Genomic DNA, 27,314 nt, shown 5'->3' with positions numbered 1-27,314 from the left:
CTGAGTTCAATCCCCGGACTGGCATGATGGACGGTAGAGAACTGACTGCTACAAGTTGTCTTCTGACCAACATGTGTGCCACAACAGACAGACAGACACACACACACACACACACTCACACACACACGCGCGCGCGCGCGCGCGCGCGCACGCGCGCTAAATAAGTTAATATTTTTAAAACCCTGGATTTTACCTTTGCTACTTGAGGTCTTCCAAAACATGCAGCATAGTGTAATGATGATGACCTTTGGCCTCTATTAACATCAGCACCTCTCTCACAAAGAAATTCTACCTGTAATAAGATAAAGAATCACAAAGTTGCTCTATTAATACTTCAACACTTAAATTAAAACATTGCCTTTTATTAGCTTACCATTTCCTGAGTTCCAAATGCAGAGGCCCAGTTTAATAGAGTCTGACCGACATCATCCATAAAATTTACTTCAAAGGCTGAAAGTTAACAAAATGAAAAATCTTTTATTTTCAAGGCCAATAAAATAACACTCAACTTTTCTAAAGTTTAAACAATTCTGGTGTCTATGAATGTTTTATTAAGTACAGAAATAAGGTATTTTGCATATTGGAGTCAACTATAAAGTAATAAATAACAGCAGCCCTAAGGTCAGTTAGAAAAAGTATTATAAAAAGTTTAAATCAGTCCAGGCATGGTAGCACATACCCATAACCTCAGCATTCATGAGGCAGAGGCAAGAGAATCACTAGGCGTTTATGCCAGTCTAATCTACACTGTCAAAGTCTAGCCTAGTCAGAGTCACGGTGTAAAATGGAGGACAGAGGCATTGAATCACTGAGGAACTACATGGTTTTAAACATTCAAAATAAAAATGAAATGAGGATGGAAAAGAGTATGACTCCACTGAGAAGCTCACATCCACCTTAGCTTGCACCGTACTTTCTTCTTGGGTGCCTTTCTCTTAACCTTGGTACTTAAAATCTGTATTAAAATTCTACAATAAGGGCTAGAAAGATGTCACAGAGGTTAAGAGTACTTGCTATGCTTGCTAAAAACCACGGTTCAGTTCCCAGCCACCTATAGAGGGGCTCACAACCACCTATAACTCCAGTCCTAGGGAATCCAACTTCTGACTTCTTGGGGCGCCCACACATTTCACATACACACATGAAGGCAAACACCCACATACATAAATAAAAATAAAAAAAGAACTGGTTAGAACTCTTTTCCTCGGGTGACAAAATGGGTAAATTTCCAACTTTTACAGACATTTAACAAACTCCCCCTACAAAGATGCACTCAAGCATTACCATGCACCAGGCTGACAATTATGCAACTACACATAGGGAGAGAGGAAGAATATTTAAACAGTTAACAAGATAGAGTCTTGCCTGAACAGTATGAACTAGAAACCATCTATGACTCCTTATCTTATGGCATTTATTTATTCGTTTGTTTATGTGTTTTGCTTTGTGTGATAGCTCTAGCTGTCCTGAAACAATTCATAGAGATCTGCCTGCCTCGCCTCCCAAGTGCTGGGGTTAAAGATGTGAGCCACCACACCTGACTATGGTTTTATATTTAAGAGAAAAATTTCTGACCTCCTGTGTCAATTGCATCTATGAGTGCATCAGTATCTTTACTTCTAATACAGTCTATAAGCTGCCGATGGGAGCGTTCCCCAGAACTATCCAATCTCCGGAGTCCTGGGATTCTGCCCGTAGATCCAGCACTAGACTTGGGCAAAGCCTTTCGTCCTTCAAATAATAGCACCAAGAGGAGGTCAACCAAACGCATGGTATCCAGCACACATCTTTCATCACCCTGTAATGCACTTTCAATTGAATCTGGAAGCTCTGACCTCAGAAGATCCTAAAAAAGAAAATGGGAGAGAAACATGTAATATCTGCATTATACAAAAAACACTTTTTCTGAAAGGTTAAAAAGCAAAAGATCCAAAAGCATTCTTACGTGTGTGACTAGTGGAGAGCCTCTGCAAAGTGTTGAGAGAAGACTTACAATTGTTGACACCTGGTTACTCAACTTGGAATCTGCAGCCGTAGAGGGGGCTCCTGTGGTGCTGCGACCTGGTTTGCAAGCTGAAGATGGCCCTGACACAGTACCACCAGCAGCTGCCATTCGTGATAAAAGCTCTTCCGTTAATCCATGCTTGGCCAATGGAGCTGGATCCACTCCACGACGAGTAAATCGGTCAGCTAGTGATGCAAAACAGCGCAGAGCTCCATCTGAAACCTAATCGCATAAGAACAAAGTGGATAAAACTTCCTCCAGAGAACTAGCATCAAGTCATTTCAATACAAACACTTCAAATGGAAGGCAGCAGACAGCAAAGTGATAAAACACATGCCCTGTCACGATTTGAATGAAAGCTCCACATTCCCTTAATAATGTACCTGTCAAAGGCCTGGGTCCTCATCTATAAAACAGTTTGATAATACTACTGATAACCCACTGTGTCTGCTCAAATGAGGTAGGACATATAAAAGATGTAAACAGACAATAAAAACACCCAAATTATAACTGTTATCATCTGCCAAGATAATCTATGAATGTATGATGAGGTAATATCTAAATAGAAAAACGGCATGAAAACTTTAGTTTTATTTTTTAAAGTATAGAAATTCAACAAAACCTTACAAATAATATTATATAAACACTAGGTTATTTTGCTTTGTTAAAATCTAGCCTATTGTTTTCAGTAAATATTGCACTAAATCAACAAAATGTCACTGAATACAAGTACAGCTATAAGAATGGCTGGCTATCTCTGTAACTCAGTATGTAGACATGGTCAGACTCAAACTCACAGAGATCTGCTTGTCTCTGCTTTCTGAGTATTTAGGATTAAAGGCCTGCACCACCATGCATGCCTTAAAACACATTTTACTGCTCTTTCAAGAGCTTTTGGTGTAGAAATACTGGATAAGTAAATAAAGTGAAAAGTTCAAACTATAATGTATCACAGTTCTAAAGAGGGAACATTATAAAATTTGAAAACTCAGTGTCTACAATACAATTTACTTACCTGATGATCTTCATGTTTTAATAAACTAGATAGAGACTCTACACAGATTTCTAAAGAAGAATCTTGAGGTTCCATTTTGCCACACAGTCTTGACACCACAGCCATCGCAGAGTGTAAGGTGTCTTTATGAACCAGGTGTCCGCTGTCACGAATGAAGGTAAGAACACAATTCAAACCCCCAGCCTCAAAGACTGCTCCTGACTCACGAGTGCATATCAGTTCCAACACCTACAACAGTGACACAAAATTAACAGAGGAAAGCAACACAAATCACAGAAAGCACAATAAGCCCTCAAATTCAATAGCTACAGTCCAAACGGTAAACAGTGAAATTAAATTTTCTATCACCCTAGTTTTTATGTAGCCCAATATACACAATGAAAATAATCAATGAACCTTAACCCTATAATCAATGAAAAATAATTGATATAAACCAGGGGGGTAGTGCAAGCCTGTCATGCCAGCACTTATGAAACTCGGGCAGAAGGATCAGGAACTTAAAAAACATCCTTGGCTGCATAGTGAGAACAATGCTAACCTAAGCTACATGGGGAAAAGAGAGAAAAAAAATGAAATGGTCAATAAAATCAAATGCCACTCACCAGGATCCAAGTTTAAAGCTGTAAAGAAGTGATATCATGGTGACCTTCTCCTGGTTGTTTTAACTCAGGAGAGTTGAACAAACACAACCCTGATTTCAGTGGGCTTAGAAAGTACACCTTTTGCTGCTCTTTCTGGGAACTGGTTATTCCAGGAAGATAGACGAATTGGATCAATAGTCAAAAAAGGGTCTCAGACATATTCTCTCTCTCTCTCTCTCTGTTTCTCTCTCTCTCTCTCTCTCTGTTTCTCTCTCTCTCTCTCTCTCTCTCTCTCTGTGTGTGTGTGTGTGTGTGTGTGTGTGTGTGTGTGTGTGTGTGTGTGGTTTGTTGTTTTTGAAGTGGCAAACTACTACTAATAGGAGTTTACAATATATACCTTCCAATGCTACAAAATACGAATTACACAAGAAATAGCATATCATCTCACAAATAAAGTTTTCAGAAGGAAATTAAAGGCAGGTAGATCTCTGTGGTTTTTGACGCCAGCTGGGGCACACTGTGAGACCCTGCTTCAAAACAGGGTCATGGTGAGCTCTGCTGCAATTTCTATATGCAGTAACTTAGGGAAAAGGCATAAATGACTTCTAAAGCACCAGTGACTACCAGAACTGAAAAGCATGAAGCAGAAGAGGAAAGCCTATTACTACCTACAGCTGCCACCAGAGGCTGCAGTTTCCACCCTTAAGGACCTTTGAAGCCACATACATGACTGTCATTTTACTGTTTTTAACCACTCTCAAAGAAGAATGATGGTGGAATTTTACTTTTTCAGTAAAATGTATTTTTTATTCTCTAAATGATATAAGTAATATTTACCTTTACACATTGCTCGGCTAAATCTCTGCTGGTCCTGTTGTTAAGTTCAACTACCACCAAACGATTACAAAGTGCTTTTATAGCTCCATCTACCCCTACAATCCTTCGGGTGCACTCTGCAGACACATCCAGGTAGTATGTTATAGCACGAGCTGTCACCTCTAACACATTGTCTGGAGCACTCTCATCAAGAAAAATTTTGCAGAGAGCTGGTAGGAAAGTACGAGGTGGGCATCTGTAGTGAAAGACATGATATTATGATTAGGATCACCAAACAAAATATTAACATTATGCTTAATATTATATGCAAATATTAGGTAGTATTTCCACGGTTTCTGTCTCCACTATAATACTCAAACACAAATTTCATTTGTGCAAATACCAAGCTGGAACAGCTTACAGCAAAGGCACTAATTTGAAACCCTAACTCCTTCATAGTTAAGTATTCCCTGTTCCTTATACCTAATAAAACAAGTGCACACACATTTAATGTCTCTCTTTATTCCAAGACCAGGTACTAGTTCATGGTCCTTTTAATTACTTTTCTTTTAATCTGGTTTTTCGAGACAGGGTTTCTCTGTAGGTTTGGAGGATGTTCTGGAACTCTCTTTGATTAAAGGAGTGCGCCACCAATGCCTGGCAGCTACTTTTTCTTTTTTTTAAACTGTGCATGTATGTATGTATGCAGGTGCACACGGGCCACAGCTCAGGAACTGAGAGTCAAAGGACATGTGGGAATCAGTTCGTTTCTTCCAGGAGATAAACTCAGATCACCAGCGTTGATAGCAAGCGCCTTTCCCACTACAGCAACTCACTAGCCACCACTAATGGTTTCTATGACCAGGCACCTCTTTAAAATCCAAAACACCAGAGTAAAGCCGAAAACAACAACTCTGTGCCCTCTAACCCTATGTCCTCCTGTGTAAAGCACAGACAGTATAGAAATGACGCCCATTTTACACGGTTACCATAAGGAGGGTGGAGCTGGTAAAGCACCTGCCAATAAGCTAATGTGTTTTCCCCTCCTGCTCATGCACTGATGGAAGATGCCTTTTGTTTTCCCAAGACAGCACACCTTTAATCCCAGCACTCAGGAGGCAGAGGCAGGTGATCTCTGGAGTTCAAGGCCAGCCTGGCCTACAAAGCAAGTTCCAGAACAGCCAGGGTATACAGAGAAACCGTGTCTTGAAAAAAATAAAAATAAAAATTACTGTATAGTAACTGTTCTTAACTTCATTTTTTCAATTATATTGATTTTATTCATTGAATCATACATTCATTCATTGGGTCAAAGGACAACAGTAGTTGATTCTAAGATGCTCTACATAATATACAGTTTTGTTTATACCAACATAATGAAAATCTGCTTCGTATAATTTCTTTTCCCTTTTAGTTTCCTGAGACAAGGTTTCTTCTACCATGTGGGCCCTGAGGATCACACTCATGTTGTTACCCTTGACAGCAAGCGCCTTTACTCACTGAGCAATCTTGTAGGCTTTTTTTTTTTTTTTTTTAAATAATAGGATCTCACTACATGCTGGCCTCAAACTCTATAGACCCAGGCTGGAAATGTCCCTGGAGTTTTAACACCATGGCCTATTCAGTTATTAGTGTGGTTAACTTTATTTTTCCAGGTAAAAACAAACTAAGATGCTAGTTGACTTGTATTTAACCATGGGCTAAGATTCCAAGGTTCCAAGGCATGCTTCATCTGGGCTTTTGTTTCATGAGGTTTTCAAAGTATGAAACACCTAATGTATATTTGGTTTGGGGGCAAGGAAATGTTGGCTGTCTATCCCTGTCTCTCAGTCTCTGTCCGTTTCTCTCTCCCCCCTCTATCTGAGACAGGGTTTCTCTGTGTAGCCCTGGATGTCCTGAATTGCCTCTGTAGACCAGGCTGGCTTTGAGATCCACTTGCCTCTGCCACCTGAGTGCTGGGATTAAAGGTGTGCACCATCACACCAGGAACTATTACTTCTCAACACTTAAGGCAGCAGGAGTCTATTCATACACATTTGAAATCATTAATTTGGGAGACTGGGGTAATGGCTCAGTGGTAAAGTGCTTACCACATGAGCCGAAGAACATGAGTTCAGATCACCATCATCCAAGACTGGCCCAATGGCATGTGCCTATAATCCCAGCACTGAGGAGCCAGAGCCAGAGTCAGGCAGATTAGCCAATCGGAGCTATTTTTGAGACTGTCTCAAGCACTAAAGTGGAAAATGACTAAGAAAGATACTCATTGTCAAACTGTGATTTCCATATACATGTACCCCTCCCACGTGCACACATAACAAATGAACATACGTAGACACACACAAATAACTAATGTTTTTAAGTTATTTATTTTATGTGAATGGATATTTTGTATGCATGTCTGTGTACCACATGGGTGCCTGACGCCCACAGAGGCCAGAAGAAAGTGTTGGATCCCTACAGAGTTATAGATGGTTTTGAGCAGCCAGGTCCTCTAGAATAGACTCAGTGCTCTTAACCATGAAGCCATCTTTCCAGCTCCAACAAATCACTGATATTTAAAAGGTAAAAACAATAAGTTAAATACAGACTAGCTGAAAGGAATGAAATTATGTTAAAGTCACACAAACCTAAAGCAAATGAGTAGTGAAAACCCAGCTACCTGATGCACTCTGCAGGGTTTCCTGCTGTAGCATTGCCTCTGTAGAAGACTTCTACTGTCTTTAGCCCTAGGTTGTTGCATTTCTTTTTTTTTGTTGTTGCTGTTGTTGTTGTTTTTCGAGACAGGATTTCTCTGTATAGCTTTGGAGCCTATCCTGGCACTCACTCTGGAGACCAGGCTGGCCTTGAACTCATAGAGATCTGCCTGCCTCTGCCTCCCGAGTGCTGGGATTAAAGGAGTGAGCCACCAACGCCCGGGTTTTTTGTTTTTGTTTTTAATGTATACAACATTCTGCTTCCATGTATATCTGCACACCAGAAGAGGGCACCAGATCTCATAACGGATGGTTGTGAACCACCATGTGGTTGCTGGGTATTGAACTCCGGACCTCTGGAAGAGCAGTCGATGCTCTTTGCCTCAGAGCCATGTCTCCAGCCCCTGCATTTCTTTCTTATTTAATTTTACTGGGTTGCAAGAAGTAGCGAGAAAATTTCTTACTCTCATTTGAGAAGAGCCTGTGGTTATTGACAAATAATTAAACTTCAGTCAACAAGTACTTGAATATCCACAGACATGCAAGCCCTTCAAATCTCATCCCTGATTTGCTGGCTACAACTGTAACAATTCACCCTCTATGGTCTGAATCTACTGATAAGAATTGACTAAAAAAAGTCGCTTAATCAGGAAAACTGACCTGACTATATGAGTGTATGACATAAATATTAAATGTCCAGTATACCTAACATTTCCCCCACTGCCCGCAATTCGTATTTTACACAGCTTTTCCCTCTAGCTTGTCCATTCTACTTTTTTCTTGAGTCCATTCTCTTCTCTCCTATTATTATTTGATTGATTTCATCCACTCCCTTAGTTTATTAATTTGGATATTTGGTTTTGGTTTCTCCAAGACAGGGTTTCTCTGTGTAGCCCTGGCTGTCCTGGAACTAACTCTGTAGAATAGGCTGTGTGGATATATCTTATCCACAAACCACAAAGCTCACAAAATGAAGGGTTTGCTCACAGAAAGTATTCAAGAGCTTGTTCAGGAAACACAAAGCTCAAACTCAATTATCTATCTGAAAAGGGTCTATTTGAAAAACCTAAGAAATTCCCTAAATCTACTTCAGACCAACTCCCTATCACTGTTTCTATTTAGAATGAGATCAACATAGGTATCTAAAACACAGTTCCCATGCCAGGCGTTGGTGGCACATGCCTTTAATCCCAGCACTTGGGAGGCAGAGGCAGGCAGAGTCTGGGAGTTCAAAGCCATCCTGGTCTACAGAGCGAGTTCCAGGGCAATAAGGGCTACACAGAAAGCCCTGTTTAAAAAAAGGAAGGAAGGAAGGAAGGAAGGAAGGAAGGAAGGAAGGAAGGAAGGAAGGAAGGAAGGAAGAAAACATTTTAACCACAATAGTATGAAAGCAATACATATTCAGGAGAAAGTCTAATGCAATTTTTGAATGCTGACCTTTTCCTGAGCTAGAAATATCCTCTCATGATCTGCAGCGCAGCCTGCCACATTAGCTCCCTGTTAGCTACAACATCATGAGGGTAAACAACCCACACCATACAACTGTATCCTTTCTATCAAAGGTAGTTTAGCCCAACAAGTAACACTCCCCCTTCTCCTTTGTCCCAATTTGTCAATTGCATCAGAGTGTGAAGTAAGCTGCCACCAAGGGGATGAAACAATCAGCACCTAACTCAGGAGTGAAAACTAGAGGCCATTTGGCCATGCCTGCTTGCTAGCTGGTTTGGGTTTGGCAAACCCTTTTTGCAAATAGATTGCCTTACTGAGTGATTTTCATTTTGACTATGTATTTCTTTGTATAATACCAAAATACACATTCCTAAGCTTCTCTTTGCTAAGTTATGATGACCAGTAGTTTAGATGTGTCAAATGCTAGATTTCTAGCTGATGTTATTTTCTACCAACAGGAGATTACTGGGCTACAACCCCAAAGAGTACCTGTAATTAGTCAGTCACAGAAAATAAAGTTCCGTGGCAACCAGCATTGCATAAGCTTATTACGGTCTATCACATCCCACGATTACAACAGACTCTGGATGGACTGCAAAATCAACTATGTGCCTGAGAACCCCAAAAAACTATCCAACAGCAGGTGGACTGGCAAGGAGGTCAGAACATAAAATAGCATTATAAGGTTGCTTTCAACCTTCTCTTTCTTTAAAAACTTAGTGTATGTGTACCTCATAGAGCTAGAGTGTACACGGTACTGAATCACTCAGTGTGGGTGCTGAAAACTGAGCTAGAACGAACTCCATTCCATGCAAGCACAGCAAACATTCCTAAGCCATCATCACTTCCTTCTCTCGCACTGTGGCCTCTGCTTACAGCTTTGATCTGGAATGTCCCCCAGAGGTTCGTGTATTCAAACTGTGGTGGACACTGTAGTCTTTGGGAGATAAGGCCTAATAGAGGAAGCAGGGCCATCACAGGCAGGCAACTGCGAAGGATACTATGGCTCTAGGCCTTTTCTTTTAGCTTCCAGCTGGGGTGGTGGTGGTATGGTGGTACATGCGTTTAATCTCAGCACTTGGAAGACAGAGGCAGAGGGAGTTCCAGGACGGCAAAGGTTACACAGAGAAACCTTGTCTTGAAAAAAAAAAAAAAAAAATTTTCCTTTAAGCTTCCAGAGTGTCACAGGTGAACAGCTATGCTCTATTCTGGAATCCCTGCCATTATATTCTGCTTGCCATCGGCCCAAAGCAATAAAGTCAAATAAAGCCAAATGAACACATACTGAAACTCTTAAAACCATGAACCAAAATAAATCTGTCTTAAGAATTTTGCCATAGCTATAGAAAGCTAGCAGACCTGTAGCAAAGCCACATCCAAAACCATGTGGCTCAAATACACAACAGTAACTGGAAAGACAAAGGAAAAGAACCTTATTGCATGCCAGAAGATGAGGGAGACTTCTCAGGTGTTTTCCCACTAATCTGGCCCCAAAGCTGGCTCCAGCACATGCCTCAGACCCCCGAGAACTCAGAACAAGGGCTTCTAGGACACCAAAGAGCCTGAGAAAAATCCTATTATCTGGTGTTATGTTTACAAACCCCCCCCCCCATTTTCTCACTGCTATCATCCTGAGGGTAATCCAAGTATAAGAACAGTGTCGACACCAGTCAAGATAACAGAACAGAGGGCAGGGTAAAACATGGCTAAAAGCTCAATACAGTCTTAGCTTTCTAGCTAGAACACTAACTAAAAGAGCTCCTGGGAGCTATAGAATTAAAGGAGGGGGTAAAGAGAAATGAACTAAAACATGAATCCCTAGGAGGCTAGAGAGATAGCTGAGTGGGTAAGAGCACTTGATGTTCAATGTTCAATATTCATGTTCAATTCCCAGCACCTACATGGCAGCTCCTAACCAACTGTAACTCCAGTGTACAGGGGATCTGATGCCCTCTTCTGGCCTCTCAGGGGGGCGGGAACACACATAGTGCACAGATGTATATGCACATATATAAAATAAGTAAAAGTAAAAAAGGGGAATGTGAGATGGCTCAGCAGGTAAATGCCAAGCCTGATGATGAGTTCAATCCCTAGTGTCACAAGCTAAAAGGAAGGAATCAGCTCGACATGTGCACGCACGCACTAAAACTTTGTAAAATAAATGAAAACAAGATTTAAAAAGTCATGTACCGTAAAATTACTATCATAATGAAATAAAGCCAGAGGTTTATGTTTGTATTAGCCACAACAGACTTTATAACCATGAGAATTGCTAAGTATAAAGATAGACATTACAAGCTAGATGTGTTTCTCAGTGGTTCGTATGTCTTAACATGTTAAGAACCTGTATCCAATGACCAGCAAGGGGTGGGGATGGGGGGGATCAATGTACACTTTTAATCCCAGCACGCAGGAGGCAAAGGCAGGCGGATCTCCATGAGTTCAGGGCCAACCTGGTCTACAGAGTGAATTCCAGGACAGCCAGGGCTGCACAGAGAAAACACTGTGTCAAAAAACAAACACACCAACAAAAAGTCAATCCTCAAAGATACAACAACTGTAAATATACCCAATACAGACTTAAAACAAAAAAATCAAAACTGAAAAAAATAAATCCATACCAATACTTGGAATCATCAAGAATGCTCTCTAAGTATCCCATAAAACAAACAGAAAATCAACATGGATTTGGGCTTCAATGGCACTGACAATTAACAGGCCTGATGGACACTTACAAAAAATTCCACACACACACACACACACACACACACACACACACAAAAAAAAAAAAAAAAAAAAAAAAAAACAGTAAAGGGGTCTGGAGAGAGGGTTCAGCAGTTAAAGAGCTCAGGCTGCTCTTGCAGCGGTCCCGATTCATTCTCCACACCCAGGCGCCCTGTGACTCCAGCTCCAGAGGATCTGGTGCCCTCGTCAGGCCGCTTCAAGCACATGCACACACACATATGGAATTTACACAACACAAACACATATGAAATAAATCTCTAAAAAGAGCAAAAAAGGACTGGAGAGATGACTCAGTGGTTACAAGCACTGGTTATTCTTTCAGAAGACCCAGGTTCAATTCCCAAACACCCATAACTCACAACTGTCTTTAACTCCAGTTCCAGAAGATTCAATGCCCTCTGCTGACCTCCAGGAGCACCAGACACACACATTATGACTGGACATAACTGTAGGTTAAAAACCCATACACAGAAAATTAAAAGGAAAAAAAATTGGGCTGGAGAGAAGGCTCAGAGATTAAGAGCAGTGGCTGCTCTTCCAGAGGTCCCGAGTTCAATTCCCAGCAACCACATGGTGGCTCACAACCATCTGTTATGAGATCTAGTGCCCTCTTCCGGTGTGCAGATATACATGGAAGCAGAATGTTGTATACATAATAAATAAAATCTATAAAAAAAATTGTAATAACCTGTGTGAATACACAATCTTCACAACTGTATGTGATCATTCATATATTCTAGGCCAAGGCACAAACTTTCAAACATTAAATAAATGAAATGATATACTTGTACCTATAAGTGTTTTACCTATGACTATAAGCATTAGCCAGCATGTGGTCTGATGAAGCCAGAGTAGTTACAAACATGGCCCAACACATCTGTAGATCACAAAGTCACGTCACAATGTCAAACAATTAAAAACCATTGTTACTATCTGTGGAGTTTCAGACCTTCAGATTGATAATCCATTTGTGTAGTGATATTTTGTTTGTCATCTAACAAACAAAGCTTGCCTGAAGATTGGAGTGCAGAGCTAAGCCATTAGTTAGCCATTGAGGTCAGGCCATACCTTTAATCCCAGCACTTGGGAGACAGAGGCAGATGGATCTCTGTGACTTCAAGGCCATCCTGAGCTACAAGAGTGAATCAATCTAAAAAGAGAAACAGCTCACAACTTTGATCTCAGCACTTGGGATGACACTCCTTTAATCCCAGCACTAGAGAGGAATATAAGACAGGAGCTTAGGGCAGTCTCAGTGCAGTCAGAGGTTGGGTGGAGAGCATTGCAGTCTGCAGTCACTCTGAGGGCAGGATCGCCCACTTTGGTCTGAGCCTTGGTAAAGGTAGAACTCTCTAGTGGCTTGGCTGCTTTGCTTTTCTGACCTTCAGCTTGAACTCCAATATCTGTCTCTGGGTTTTTATTAATTGTGCTGCATATTTGAATTGATTTTTGTTCAAGGCAAGAAAGAAATAGCTGGGCCGTGGTGGCCCACATCTTTAGTTCTAACACTCAGGAGGCAGAGGCAAGCTCATCTCTATGAGTTTGAGGCTAGCCTGGTCTACAGAGCAAATTCCAGAACAGTCAGAGCTACATCAGAAATCCTGTCTTAAAAAAAAGAAGATGCATGTAATTTCACTCTTCTACATGTGGACAATCAATTTTACCATCATCATTTATTAGAGAGAAGGGTCTTATTTCCAATGTATGTTTTTTGGTTTTTGGTTTTTTGGTTTTTCAAGACAGGGTTTCTCTGTGGCTTTGGAGGCTGTCCTGGAACTAGCTCTTGTAGACCAGGCTGGTCTTCAACTCACAGAGACCCACCTGGCTCTGCCTCCTGAGTGCTGGGATTAAAGGCATGTGCCACCAACACCCGGCTCCAATGTATGTTTTTGACAGCTGTTTAGATAGTTCATTTTGGTTAACTGGACCTGAAACGAACTAAGCCAAAAGCTGCTGGGCACACCTGTTGGGGGATTTTCTTCATCAGGTTATGCAAAGTGGGAAGAATCACATTAATGTGGGTGCCACTATTTCCAACTTGATAAAAAGTCAGAGGGGAAAAGGGCTTGCTTTTTGCCTATATCCAGAAGGCTGCCTCCTCGTGGTGCTGGCAAAATTCATCTACCTGTTGCTTCCACTGCCACTTTTTGCTGATATCAACATCTTTGACCTTCTATCATAAACTGAAGACCAGTGGTTTCATAGGAACCTGGCAGGGCTTCAGCACCGGACTGGGACTGCTGAGGCAACTAGGTGGACACTAGGCAGGTTCTCAGCCTCTCTGGTGTAAAGACCACCACTGTTGTACTTCCCAAACTGTACTTTGTAAGTCAACCTAATAAATCTTCCTTTCATATACATCACTCTATTGGTTCTGTTCCTAATATACTGGAGCTGTTCTGTTCCTAATATACTGGAGTTGTGCAGCTTATTTCTGAGTTCTCTTTTCCGTAGTCTACATGTCTGTTTTTATACCAAGATTATGATGTCACTGTGGCTCTAGAGTATAATTTAACCTCAGGCACTGTAGATCTCCAGTGCTGCTGTTCTGCTTAGGAATACTTAGCGCTTAAGAGTCTTTTGTAATTCCATGTGAATTTTATGATCATGTTCTACTATATGAAGAAAGTCTTTGGAATTTTGATTGCATCTATAGGTCATTTCCAGTAATACAGCCATTTTCATAACACAATTCTGTTAATCCATAAGCATGGCAGTGCTTTCCATCTTCTAGTGTCTTTTTACATTCTTTAGTATTCTAAAGTTTCTCTTGTTTGTTTTGTTTTGTTTTGTTTTGTTTGGGGGGGGCGTTTTCAAGACAGGGTTTCTCTGTGGCTTTGGAGATTGTCCTGGAACTAACTCTGGTAGATGTGGAACTCACATAGATCAGCCTGCCTTTGCCTCCTGAATGCTGGGATTAAAGTGTTTATTCTAAAGTAAAGAATACATAAGTTTTCTACCTCATTGGTTTATTGCTACATTTTTGTTTTTCCTTTTGAAACTATTGTGAGTGGGATGTTTTGCCCAATTTCTTTGGGGATGGGGATATTTTTAGTTATCTGTGGGCTACTTCCTTTACTTAAAAAGACAGGAAAGAAAAGGGGGATGGAGGAAGGAAGGAAGGAAGGAAGGAAGGAAGGAAGGAAGGAAGGAGAGAGAGAGAGAGAGAGAGAGAGAGAGAGAGAGAGAGAGAGAGAGAAGGAGAGGGGCTAAAGAGATAGCTCAAGAATAAAACCCTAAGCTTATGCTGGGCGGTGGCGGTGGCCGTGGCCGCCTTTAGTCCCAGCACTCAGGAGGCAGAGGCAGGAGAATCTCTGTGAGTTCAAGACCAGCCTAGTCTACAAGAGCTAGTTCCAGGACAGCCTCCAAAACCAGAGAAACTCTGGCTCGAAAAATAAAAAACAAAAAAACAAACAAGCAAAAAAACGTAGGCTCACAACCAAAAAGACCAAAATAAACAGCAGCATGCTTCCTCCCTCTTCCCACTCTCCGGAGGTCTTTCTCATTTTTTCTTAATAAATCTTAAAGTAAGCTTTATGATTGATCCAGGCCTAGTGATACACACCTCAAATAACAAAGCTCAAAGGGAGAGGCAGGCATATCTTTGCGTTTGAGGCTAGCCTGGTCTATAGAGCAAACTCTAAGCTGCCAAAACTATATAGTAAGACCCTGCCTCAAAATAAATAAATGAACTTATGATTGAAATACACTATATACATATATAAAATTTCAGTGAAACAAACCCATTATTATATATGAATAAAAACATTAAAATTATATAAATGCAAAAATCTTTTAAAATTTCAACAAAAATAACAAATTTGGTTAAATAACTATAACATCCTTTAGTGAGGATATTTTGAGACCAGATCACAATATATCTCAGGCTGGCCTCAACAAGCTGTATCATTAGGGATGATCTTGAACATTAAAATGCAGTACATACACACTTACTGCCTGTTTCACTTTTGTGCATTATGTGCTCTGTCTTATTAATGAATATTGCCTGTTCACAGGAAGATAACTGACCACAGTGATTCCACTCCCTACTGGGAGAAGTGGGTAGAAGGAAACGGGAATCAATGTGGGGAAGGCAGACATGTGGGTGCAGGAGAACAGAAGTGTACACTGAGTCTGCCACAACGAACAGTCTAAAACTCTCAACACTCTCACATCAGTTTCAAGACTCAGGAAGTATTCTACATATGGAAAACATATTTAACGGAAAGTATTTCTGCAGTTCAGTCATCTTTGTATTTAACTATTTGTGTGTGAAGTGAGAGGAAAGAAGCAGGAGGTAAGGGTCCCATAAAGAACTCATAGTAAATATATTGAGCAGCAGTGATGCCCATGTTTGAGATTACAGAAGTAGTCTGAGTTGACCTATTAAAACAAAATATGAAAAACAGTGACAGTGCTCTCAAGTCTGTAACTTTGGTTATAGTTAGCTTAGAGAAAGCTTATGTGTTACTGTATGAATATATTAATTTCCCCACACCAATCCTAGATAGATGATGTTTTTAACATGTACCTAAAACAGAAAACACAGGTCCTAAAGTTTGTTCAGCTTCTTACCACTGAGCCTAATGGCTTACCTTTTCCTACAAACTTCCAACCAGTATATTATATCAGGTTTGCCACTCAATAAGGTTTTTGTTGGTAGTGGTTTGTTTTTGTTTTTGTTTTTGTTTTTTTGAGCCAGACTTGCTGCATAACCCTGGCTGGCCTCAAATTCTTAAGTGAGTCTCTTACCTCAGTCTCTCAAATGCTGGGATTACAGGTATATGGAACTTTCCGAGAAACTCTTGCTTATCGAAAGCATGTTAAGAATATGGGGGGGAGGGGGAGCTGGAGAGATGGCTCAGAGGTTAAGAGCACTGGCTGCTCTTCCAGTGGTCCTGTGTTCAATTCCCAGCAACCACATGGTGGCTCACAAACATCTGTAATGATATCTGGTACCCTCTTCTGGCATGCAGGTACACATGCAGACAGAACACTGTATACATAATAAATAAATTGAAAGAATCTTTAAACAAAATATAGACCAGGGCCGGGCGTTGGTGGCGCACATCTTTAATCCCAGCACTCCTCCCAGAGGCAGGTGGATCTCTGTGAGTTCGAGGCCAGCCTGGTCTCCAGAGCCGAGTGCCAGGATAGGCTCCAAAGCTACACAGAGAAACCCTGTCTCGAAAAACAAAAACAAAAAAAAAAAAAAAAGGAACAGAGACCAGGGCTGGAGAGATGGTTCAGGGGTTAAAAGCACTTGATGCCTTTGTAGTACCCAGGTTTAATTTCCAGCACCCACAGGGCAGCTCATAACTGTCATAAATCCAGTTGCAAGGATCCAATGCTCTCTCTTCTGGTCTCTGAGAACACCAGATACATAGATGGTGCAGACATACATGCAGGCAAAACACTCAAACATATAAACATATAAACATGAATACGGACCAACTCAATCAGAACTTTTTTTTTAACAAGACCAAGTGATTCCTACTGTGCACATGAAGAGTTTAAAGCTTAGGGCTGGAGCTCAGTGTACAGCTCTTTCTTACCTAAGACAACAAGGCCCTAGGTCTGACCCCAGAAGTGAAAAGACAGTACTGCCCTAGACAAAAGCCAGTTCACACTATGGATTATTTGTCCTCCGACCTGCTCCCTTTTCCCTTCCTTCTCAAAGAAGTTTCCCATAAGATCTGTCTCCACGTCCTCATGTCCCACTCACTCCTCAGTCCATTCAGAGCTGCCCTCGCTGCCATCCACTTGAGAATGATGCTAAATTACAAAGGACATCTTTCAGACTTCATTCTACTTGACCTCACGGATATTCAGCGAAACTGCCCTTTCTCTCCTTGATTCACTGGTTCCTGTGTTGACAAGTGCACTAATGCTGTGAAAGCAAGGCAGAATAAAACTGCTGGAGCTGGTGGCCCCATCTTTAACCCCAGCACTTGGGAGGCAGAGACAGGTACATCACTGTGAGTTCAGTTTGATTTACAAAGTAAGTTCCAGGGCTACACAGTGACAACTGTATTCAAAACAAACTAACAAAAAAAAAAAAAAAAAAAAAAAAACTGCTGGTGCTTTAGTGATGAGGGCAGTAGCTACATTTAATACTAGTTAATACTAGCTAATACTAGTTACTATAGTTAATACTCATAACTACAGTTAATACTAATAACTGTATTCTTTACTTCCAGGAACTAACATGAAAATAAAGGCCAATTGATGAAGCAACAAAATTATTAATCTAAATCTAAACCCTTCAGTTATAAAGCTTTTAATATTCTACAAAGAAAATGAGCAGAAAGCAAAGAGCTTCTAAATAACCAAAGAATAACAGCTTGTCAGCGAAAAGGACCTGTTCAAGTGTCTGAGAACTAAGCCAGTGGCTATTTTCTTGCAGTAACATTTTTATTCAAAGAACATCAAACAAACTGATTAAACAGGCTTAGATATCTAGTAAACACTGGCGAGGTCATTCAGCAAGTAAAGAACTTGCCACCAAGCCTGATAACCTGAGTTCAATTCCAAAGGATTCATGAAATGGACACCCAAAAGTCTTACCCTGACCTCCACAAGACTCACTGTAGCTAGGGAGTGCACACATACACACTATAGAGGATGGATGGATGAGATGAAATGTGATAGAGATATCTGGTAAACATTTTCTTAAAAATTTAATGAAGCAGACCTTTTAGTGCAAGTAAAACAATTAATGGGGCTAGTTACCAATTATAAAAACATTCAAGCTTTCAAGCAAAAATGACAATTTTAGAGAATATAATTGGCCACAAAAAGCTGACAACATCCCAATAAAGACTTTTGATATAATTAGAAGTCATAGTAACAAATGTAAGGTTTTATACTGTTAAAATGAAATGTCAACATTTAAAATATCTGTACAAGCCACTGGAAAGTATTTTCCACACGAGCAATGGAAGATTTTACAAAATTAAATACAGATGAGTCATCAACTCAGTATAAGATAAATCTTGCAGGTCTGAAGGTTCAAGCCTGTAATCCCACCTATTGGGAGGCTAAAGCAGGATCAATTAAGGCCTGCCTGGGCTAAACTAAATTCATGACCAGTCTAACTGATAAGCTCTGCCTCAAAATACAAAGTTATTTTACAGGATTGAGGAAGCTGAGACTAACTCAGTAGGTTTCTTGCCTAGCATGCCCGAAGCCTTAAGTGCAATCTCCAGCACTACATAAGCCAAGCACAGTGATGCACATCTACAATCCCAGCACTCTGTAACATCAGAATTCACCATCCTTGGCCACATAGCAAGTTCCAGGCCAGCCAGGGCTATGCAGTTAAGACCCTGTCTTTCTTACTTCTCCCCTCCACAGACATCCCCCAAAAAGGCAATAGAAAATGAAGGGCTTTTTGGGGGGTGTTTGTTTTGCTGAGACAGGGTTTCTCTGTGTAGCCCTTGCTGGCCTGGAACTCAGAGATCCACCTGCCTCTGCCTCTGCTGGGATTAAAGGCATGTGCCACTACTGCCTGGCCTGAAAAACGATAATTTTGAGAGAATTTTGAAAGGCAATAGTCTGGATTGTTGAATGACAGAGTTTGAGAGTGTGAAAGGAAGAAGTGGATGATTGGCACCAGTCACAGAACAATAACGGAAGAAGGCTTGTTTTGGGACAGGGTCTTAGCCCACACTGACCTCAAATTTGAGGCAATTATCCCATCCTGGCTTCCTAACTGCTGAGATTACAGGAGTATACCATTATTCCCCAGCCAAAGGATGGAGTTGGATTTGTTCAAGATGAAATGAGATATCTTAGTGGTGGATGTTGAAGAGTCATATTAATAATAATTTTAGAAATTGTAAGTGAATGATATGACACTTTGTAGATTCCCCCATGGAAGGCCTTACCCCTCCCTGGGGAGCAGAAAGGGGATGGGATAGGGGGTTAGTGGAGGGTAGGGGAGGAGGGAAAGGAGAGGAAACTGAGATTGACATGTAAAATAAGCTTATTTCTAATTTAAATTTTAAAAATAGAAAAAAATTTTAAGTGGCCCTAAGCTAAATAAACAAATGGCAAAGAGTTTCTTCCAGGCTAGGGATATGGCTCCCTTGGTAGAGTAATTGCCTAGCATGCACAAAGCCCTGAGTTTGATCCTCTGAGCTACATAAATCAGGAAGCAGAAGGGGCTGAGAATTTCAGGTCATTCTTGGCTGCATAGCCAGTTTAAGACCAGTGAGGGCTACATGAGACCCTGTCTCAAAAAACCAGAGAGCAAAAAAAATAATAAATATAACAAAAAAAAAAAATCACAAAGGTTAATGTGGTCATAAGATGTGACTGAAGACTAGGGGCGTGATTATTTTGGAGGACAACTGAATGCATGGCCTTGAACATGCTAGGCTTTACCACTGATCATGAAAGTGATGATGGTTGTATGAATCTGTTAGGATGTCAAAATTATGAGTCCTGAAGAATTGTCGTATCTGTTGTTTAGGTCCTCTACTATTTACTATGCTCAAAATGAATCTAGGGAGTTTAAAAATGTACTTACAGTTTATTCTAAAATAGCCCCTGGCAACTCTCCAGCATGTGCTTCCCACACTTGTGTATGTCTTATTCTTTCCCAGAGCACCCATGCTTAAGATCTGTTAAAATGTCTTTTGAGGGCTGGAAAGATAACTCAATGGTTAAGAGCACTTGCTCCTCTTGTAGAGGACCAGAGTTTGGTTCCCTGACCTCACGTCAGATGGCTCACAATTGTCTATGACTCCAGCTCTAGGGGCTCTAACATGTCTGGCATCTGCACATACCCACATTCAGACACACAAAGTTGAAAATAACTTTTAAAATGGCCTGAGGATCTAACTTTGATTCCTAAGTCCCACATGGTAGGAGAGAACCAACTCCAGAAAGCTGTTGTGACAGGTAGCACATTTTCGACACAGACACAGACACACACACAGACAATATAATTTTTTTAATAAAAAAAAAAAAAAAAAAAAAAGCCAGGCATGCTGTCATGAGTTTTATTCCCAGGACTGGAGAGGTGGAAACATGTGGATAGCTTGAGGTCAGACAGTCTAGTCTCCCTGGCAAGTCTCATGCTCCACTGGGAGACCTTGTCTCAAAAAAGAAGATGGCAGCCGGGCATTGCTGGCGCATGCCTTTAATCCCAGCACTTGGGAGGCAGAAGCAGGTGGATCTCTGTGAGTTCGAGAACAGCCTGGTCTACAAGAGCTAGTTCCAGGACAGCCTCCAAAGCCACAGAGAAACCCTGTCTTGAAAAACCAAAAAAAAAAAAAAAAAGAAGATGGCTCATTTGATAAAGGTGCTTTCCTCACAAGCCTGATGACCCGAGTTTGATTATCATCAGAACCTATACAAAACTAGGAGAAAACAACTCCACAACATGTACCAGTCCTCTGACTGGTACATTTATGCAGTGGCAAGTGTATGTCCTGCCCCCCCATATACACATAATAATAATAATAATAATAATAATAATAATAATAATAATAATAAATATGTAATAAAATTTTAGGCGGATGGCCCCTGATGGTCTCAAGTACCCACACACTATAAAGGTCTTTAAACAAACTATAACTCTCTTCAAGAAGACTATAGCCAAGCTCTCAAGTGTATCTTCTGAAAATGCCTTCTTCATGCTAACCCTCATGTTTAAAATCTGTATTTAAAGTCTTTAGGCAAGGTATGGTAGAACACACCTTTAATTTTAGTACTCAGGAGGCAGAGGAAGGTGGATCTCTGAGTTCGAGTTCAGCCTGGTCTACACAGTGAGTTCCATCCAGATCATGCAGGGCTACACAGAGAAACCCTAGCTAAGAAAAAAAAAAAAAAAAAAAAGCCTCAGCTGGCTGAGCTGGGTGTTGGTGGTGCACGCCTTTAATCCCAGCACTCGGGAGGCAGAGGCATGTGGATCTCTGTGAGTTCGAGGCCAGCCTGGTCTCCAGAGCCAAGTGCCAGGATAGGCTCCAAAGCTACACAGAGAAACCCTGTCTCGAAAATACCAAAAAAAAAAAAAAAAAAAAAAGGCACTGGCTGAATGCGACCTACATGGCAGGAGAGAACCCCTGTAAAACTCCTCTGACCTCCACCAGCATGCCATGGTACACACTTAACCATACAGACACATACAATAAATAAAATGTAATAAAAAATTATACAAAGTGGGGCTGGAGAAATGGCTAAGCAGATAAAAACAGTGTTCTTCCAGAGAACCTAGGGTACACTCCCAGCACCCATGTGGCAGCTCACACCTGTCTGTAACTCCAGCTCCAGGGATTTGACACTGATACATACATGCAAAACACCAATGCACAAAAAATTAAATAATTTTTTAAAAATTAGAAAGTGCCCCCAACTCTGCTTCATTAAATAAAAGTGAAAATAATCTTTTTTTAATAATAAGATTCTTATATGTTAACTATAGCTTGTAAAGAAAAAAAGAAGTTAAATTAAGCATTTGGGAGATGAGTGTCAATAAGAAGTAATCAGCACTTTTATAAACCTCTCTAAAGCCTGCCTTAATGAAAGAGAACTTAGTAGATTTGCTTCTGCACTTGATGTGTTGCAGCAGGGGTTTTGGTCTTGTTTTCTTTTGTTTTAATTTAATTGTATTTATTAACTTGATTGTAGCTATAAATATGCTACCATGTGTATGTGGAAGTCAAAGCACAAACTGGCGAAGTCAGGCTCCAGCCTTCACCAGCTGAGCCACTTTACAGTGCTGGAGACTGAAAGCTAAGCCGGGCACATGCAAGTAGAGTTGCAACCCCACCCAGCCTATGACTTGTGTTTTGACACCAGGTTTTACCTTGGCCACTAGAGTGCTAAGTTACAGGTATGTTCTACTATATCTGATCTAAGTAACAGTTTTTAAAAAACAAGCAACTAGCTGGGTGGTGGTGGCGCATGCCTTTAGTCCCAGCACATAGAAGGCAGAGGCAGGTGGATCTCTGTGAGTTTGAGACTAGCCTGGTCTACAAGAGCTAGTTCCAGGACAGCCTCCAAAGCCACAGAGAAACCCTGTCTCAAAAAACCAAACAGACAAACAAACAACTTGATACCCAGAACCATAAGAAGAAAAAAAGACCACCACACCACTCAGTTACAGCATGCCAACTCCCTCCCCATGCTCCTGTAATAAAATTCAAAGCCTTGCTCACAATGCACCAAAGATTCCCAAATCCAGGCACTACTCCACTAGACCAAGTGCTCCTGAATCTTTTCCATGCCTGGATACTACTGCTTCTTGACAAAATTCCTCAGTCATCCTATAATCTGAATTATCCCTTAATCAAGTCACTTCCTTTTTTGTTTGTCTTTCGAGACAGGGTTTCACTCTATACCCCAAGCTAGCCTCAAGTTCATGATCAACATGAGCCAGTAAACCCAAGAAAACCATTTTCTCTAAATGACCCCTATCTCATTTGAGGGGCTAATGAAAACTCAAATGGAAGCAAAAATTCACCTTCCTCTTACTTTCAGAAACATTGCCTCAACAAGTTCAGGCATTAGGAAGCTGTACCTCATCACAAAAAGCACATTTGTTAACTCCAAAAGGACAATCAAATAAAACCTTAGCAAACCAGAACAATTCCAAGGGGGGAAATGGTTTGACTATTATGCAAAAGAGCACCACATTAGCATTTCACATGCACTAATCTCACTTGATTTTCATAAAACTCAACAGCGCTTACAGTCAGGCTCCAGAGCCTATCACATGACTACTCTGGAATGAAGGCAGACTTCTGAGCTCAGCTCTAGCCCACTTCAAAAGCACAGTTTTCCATGCACTATGCATGGAAAACTATATTTCCTAACTATACAAATGCACACTTTCAATAGACTAATCAGACACAATGTATCAAATGTGTGGGCATGTTTTGATTTATTACCCATAACTTAGATTAACTTTATGAAATCAAACTGAAAACAGATTTTCTATGGCATATTGAAATACGCACATCCTGCTAGGCAGGGGTAGCACATGCTTTTAATTCCAGCACTCAGGAGGCATAGGCAGATCTCTGGGAGTTCGAGACCAGCCTGGTCTACACGGCCAGTGCCAGGAGAAGCACCAAAGCTACACAGAGAAACCCTGTCTCAAAAAACCACAGAGAAAAAAAAAAAGGAAGAAAGAAAGATATAAAGTAACAACAGTTAACTGGCAAGTGTGACTTCATACCCCAAGAAGTGCTAGGGACCTAACCCCAAACTAGGTAAACTCTACCATCAAGCTACAAGCTACAACCACCTCCCCCTAGAGGAGGGGGGGGGCATGATTTTTAAAATGCAAAAAGCAATGGCTTGGCAGTTAAGAGCAATTAAAGCTCCTGCAGAGGAACCAGAGGAACCAGGTTCAGTTCCCAGCACCATGTTATTGCTCACAACCAACCACCTGTAACTCCAGTCCAGCGGAGGACATTTATGGCCTCTTCAGGCACACTGCATTAATGCAGACAAACATATACATAAATATGAATAAATCTTTACAACAAAAAAGTAGCTCTCAACCTATGAGTTAAGGCCACCCTAAAGCGAGTTCCAGGATCACCTCCAAAGCCACAGAGAAACCCTGTTTCAAAAAAAAAACAAAAAGTGGGCTGGAGACATGGCTCAGCGGTTAAGAGCAGTGACTGTTCTTCCAGAGGTCCTGAGTTCAATTCTCGACAACCACATGGTGGCTCACAACCACCTTGAATGAGATCTAGTGCCTTCTGTTGGCATGCAGGCAGATAGCTGTATACATAATAAATAAATAAAATCTTAAAAAAAAAAAAAGCATTACCATTACCATTACCATTAAAGCATATATAAAAGGTTTTTAATGACTTATTGGAATTCAGAACTGTAAACATAAATGAACTCAAAAGACTGTTTACTCTTTTACTGAACTAAAATCATACAAGAAGCCGTGCAGTGGTGTTGCATGCCTCTAGTCCCAAGGAGAGGCAGAGGCAGGCGGACCTCTGTGAGTTCAAGGCCAGCCTAGTCTACAGAGTGAGTTCCAGGACAACCTCCAAAGCAATAGAGAAGCCCTGTCTGGAAAAAAAAAAAAAGACACACAGACAGACAGACAGACAGACAGACACAGACACACACACACACACACACACACACACACACACACACACACGAGAGAGAGAGAGAGAGAGAGAGAGAGAGAGAGAGAGAGAGAGGAAGAGAGGGGAGGGAGAGAGAGAGAGAGAGAGAGAGAGAGAGACTGTCCAAATTTGGGGTGTTGAGATGGCTTAGCTGGTAAAGGTACTTACCACAAACCCTGATAACTTAAGTTCCATCCTGGAACCTACATACTGAAATGAGAAATCAATTCCCAAAAACTGTCCTCTCCTTGCTGCTCACCATGGCATGCACACACACAAACACAAATACACTCTATGTAGCAACCAATGTATCTTCTCAAAATAAAATTTACAAACCAGAAATTTATTTTAACAAAAGCACAATGACATATGAAAACCAAAGAAACAGGCAGTTCTAATCTTATTCTCCTAATCAGTCAGTCATATGGTATAGAAACAGCTTTAAAGAGAATATTCTCCTCAATTTATGAGATGTTTCATAACTGACTCAACCAAGCTATGGGTTAATATTAGTACTCCTAATTCACATTCATTCAACAAATATGTATTTACATAATCACAATTATATCATTAGTAGGGTTCCATTTCCTGACACCTTTTATTTCTCAGCAAAGTAAACAGACAACTTCAGAAATGTCTAAAAGGACTTTTTAAAATTCTCTAGTGAAGTTTTCACACAAACCAAACTCAGCAAATGGTTGGAAACAGATGTCACTGGAGCGACCCTAGAGGAAGATGATGAAGGAATGCACTTACGTTTCAAAACACCGATCCACATTGTCAGACATCAAAAGCAGCATGCAGAGCTGTTCCAGGGCTATCAGCTGCATGTCCCTTTCATCTCCCTGTCCCATCTGCAGCCATTCCAGCAACGTATCAGGATCCACATCGGCCATGGTCTTTAAAATGCCTCTTTGCCTAAATTTCAAAAGGAAAAGGATTTTTCAAGTACTCAGAACTGATCGGCCTATGTTTACACTTTTTTCCTTTACATCTTCTAGAACCAAGTTTTGTAAGGTCCCCAAACTAGTATGCATACATACACGGACACGGACACATGGACAGTTGTTCTGATTTCCATATGTGAGCTATAGCATGTACATGCCTGCACACATACAAAAATAAATAAATATACATGATTTTAAAAACTTTCCAAACTTCAAAACTCCTGTATTATTTCAAAAAGTCTACTATATGTAGCATTTTCTAACTTCCCTCTACTTCCAGGGCATAATGTTCAGATACACTAAACACAAAAGAGTTGAACAGAAGAGTATATATAGGCTGATTAGGTTGCTAGTTAACTAGAAACTAGAGCTGTCTTCGTCAAACAGTGAAACAAGCATTGGATCCCACTACTGTTATCACCAATGTCTGTGCCAAAAAGCAAAGAACACCCACAAAAAAGTTCTTTTACCAGAGAACTTCTCCCTGCAACCCCCACCCCCCACCCTCGAAAAACAAAACAAAAACCTGGACTTCCCACACGGGTCACATCCAGTACTTTTAAGGAAATTACACATTTTGATCAATTCTCCTTCAAATTGAATTTCTCCTTTCCCAACAACTTCACAAATTCTTAATTATCAAACTTACTCCGAAATATGTCTAAATACAAACAGTAATCAGATATGAAATCTCCCGGGGAGGGGGGTGGTGGTAAATACTCGTTTGAACTTCTGGCAGTCTTGGCAAGTGTTCTTAAAACTTTTTTTTAATGCTTAAAGTAAATGCAACCAACAGCTTACCAAGTCCCCCCGCCCCGCCCCGCGCGCAAAAAATAAAAATAAAAATAAAAAATAGGCCGCTCTAGTTTCCCATAAGATGGGGCAGTTAGTTTTTATTAAAAAAAAAAAAAATCGAGTAGTAGTCTAGGTAGGTGAGTCATTACAAAAGGTCCGACCGAAGGACGGCCTGGGGTCCCACGCCATCCACCTGCCGCTGTGGGAACCGAGAGGCGGGTCGCGGTGGGCAGCCGTCGGCGGCGCGCGGCGGGGCTGCCCCACCATCCTCGGCCTGCCTGAGGCCGGAGCCGAGCCGCTGACACCCAAGCCGGCTAAGTGAGCTCCCAGCCTGCGGGAGGAGGGCGAAGTTCTGGAGCAGCAGCCAGCCTGAGTGCTCGAGAGGGAGCGGGCGAGCGGCCGGCCGGGCTGCGGGGCTCCCGGAACTCGGAGGCCCAGCGGGACGTCCCCGGTCCCCGGCGGGCGGGCGGCAGAGCCGCATCAAGGACAAGGGGAGCGCAGCCGGAGCTCCGGCGCCGGCGAGCCAAGCCCCGTAGGGCCCGGGGAGGGAAACAAAGGGGCCGAGACCCAGCGGCGGCGTCGGCGGACCGCCGACCTCACCGCGCCTGAGTCCGGCTCCGCGCCCGCCCGCCCGCCGCTGAGCTCGGCCGCCCGGATCCTCGCGCAGGCCCAGCCCGCCGACGGCGCCGAGCGCTCCCGCCTGCCCTCCCCGCAGCCTCTTACCCTGCCTCGCCGTCCCAAACAGCTCCGGTCCAGCTCCGAGCAGGCCGCGGGCAGAGCCAGGCCCGGCCGCGGCCTTCGAGTTCCCAGGAAGCCGCAGGCCGCGCAGGTCGAGCCAGGCAGGCGGCACAGGAAAAGCCGCGTCTCGTCCCTCCCCTTCCTCCGCGGGGACCCGGTGACAAGGAAGCGAGAGGTCCTCCGGAGCGGCGGCAGCCAGCGCGGTCCCGACCCCCGGCACGCGGCTCCTCAGGCACTGCGGTTCAAAGCGAGGCCCGCGCGCAGCTGCCGGCGGCGGCGGGGAGAGGCCGCGTCCATCGCCAGCCGGGCGGGGGCAGGGGAAGGCTCGACCGGGTGCCGGGCGGGGAGGCTGGCGAAGGCCGCGCCGGCGGAGGCGGCGAACGCCTCCCGGCCGCCCTGCCCGCGGCCACCTGGGGCG

At 42.1% G+C, this 27,314-nt stretch overlaps 1 protein-coding gene across 1 annotated transcript in view; it reads right to left on the bottom strand.

Moving 5' to 3' along the window:
- Positions 1 to 27,007, bottom strand: part of Hectd1 (HECT domain E3 ubiquitin protein ligase 1) — a 91,675-nt gene extending 64,668 nt beyond the window's left edge. The window contains exons 1-8 of the mRNA XM_027416288.2: positions 26,882 to 27,007; positions 25,173 to 25,334; positions 4,439 to 4,673; positions 3,021 to 3,248; positions 1,946 to 2,227; positions 1,576 to 1,846; positions 374 to 450; positions 194 to 292 (exon numbers count right to left, since the gene is read on the bottom strand). Coding sequence (XP_027272089.1) covers positions 194 to 292; positions 374 to 450; positions 1,576 to 1,846; positions 1,946 to 2,227; positions 3,021 to 3,248; positions 4,439 to 4,673; positions 25,173 to 25,312 — 1,332 coding nt within the window. The 5' untranslated portion in view covers positions 25,313 to 25,334; positions 26,882 to 27,007. The remainder of the gene's footprint in view (positions 1 to 193; positions 293 to 373; positions 451 to 1,575; positions 1,847 to 1,945; positions 2,228 to 3,020; positions 3,249 to 4,438; positions 4,674 to 25,172; positions 25,335 to 26,881) is intronic.
- Between the last annotated feature and the right edge of the window lie 307 nt (positions 27,008 to 27,314).

This window comes from Cricetulus griseus, chromosome 5 (assembly GCF_003668045.3).
Source record: "Cricetulus griseus strain 17A/GY chromosome 5, alternate assembly CriGri-PICRH-1.0, whole genome shotgun sequence".
NCBI lineage: Eukaryota > Metazoa > Chordata > Mammalia > Rodentia > Cricetidae > Cricetulus > Cricetulus griseus.
The sequence above is the reverse complement of the archived record's forward strand: the minus strand, read 5'-3'. Positions and strand labels throughout refer to the sequence as shown.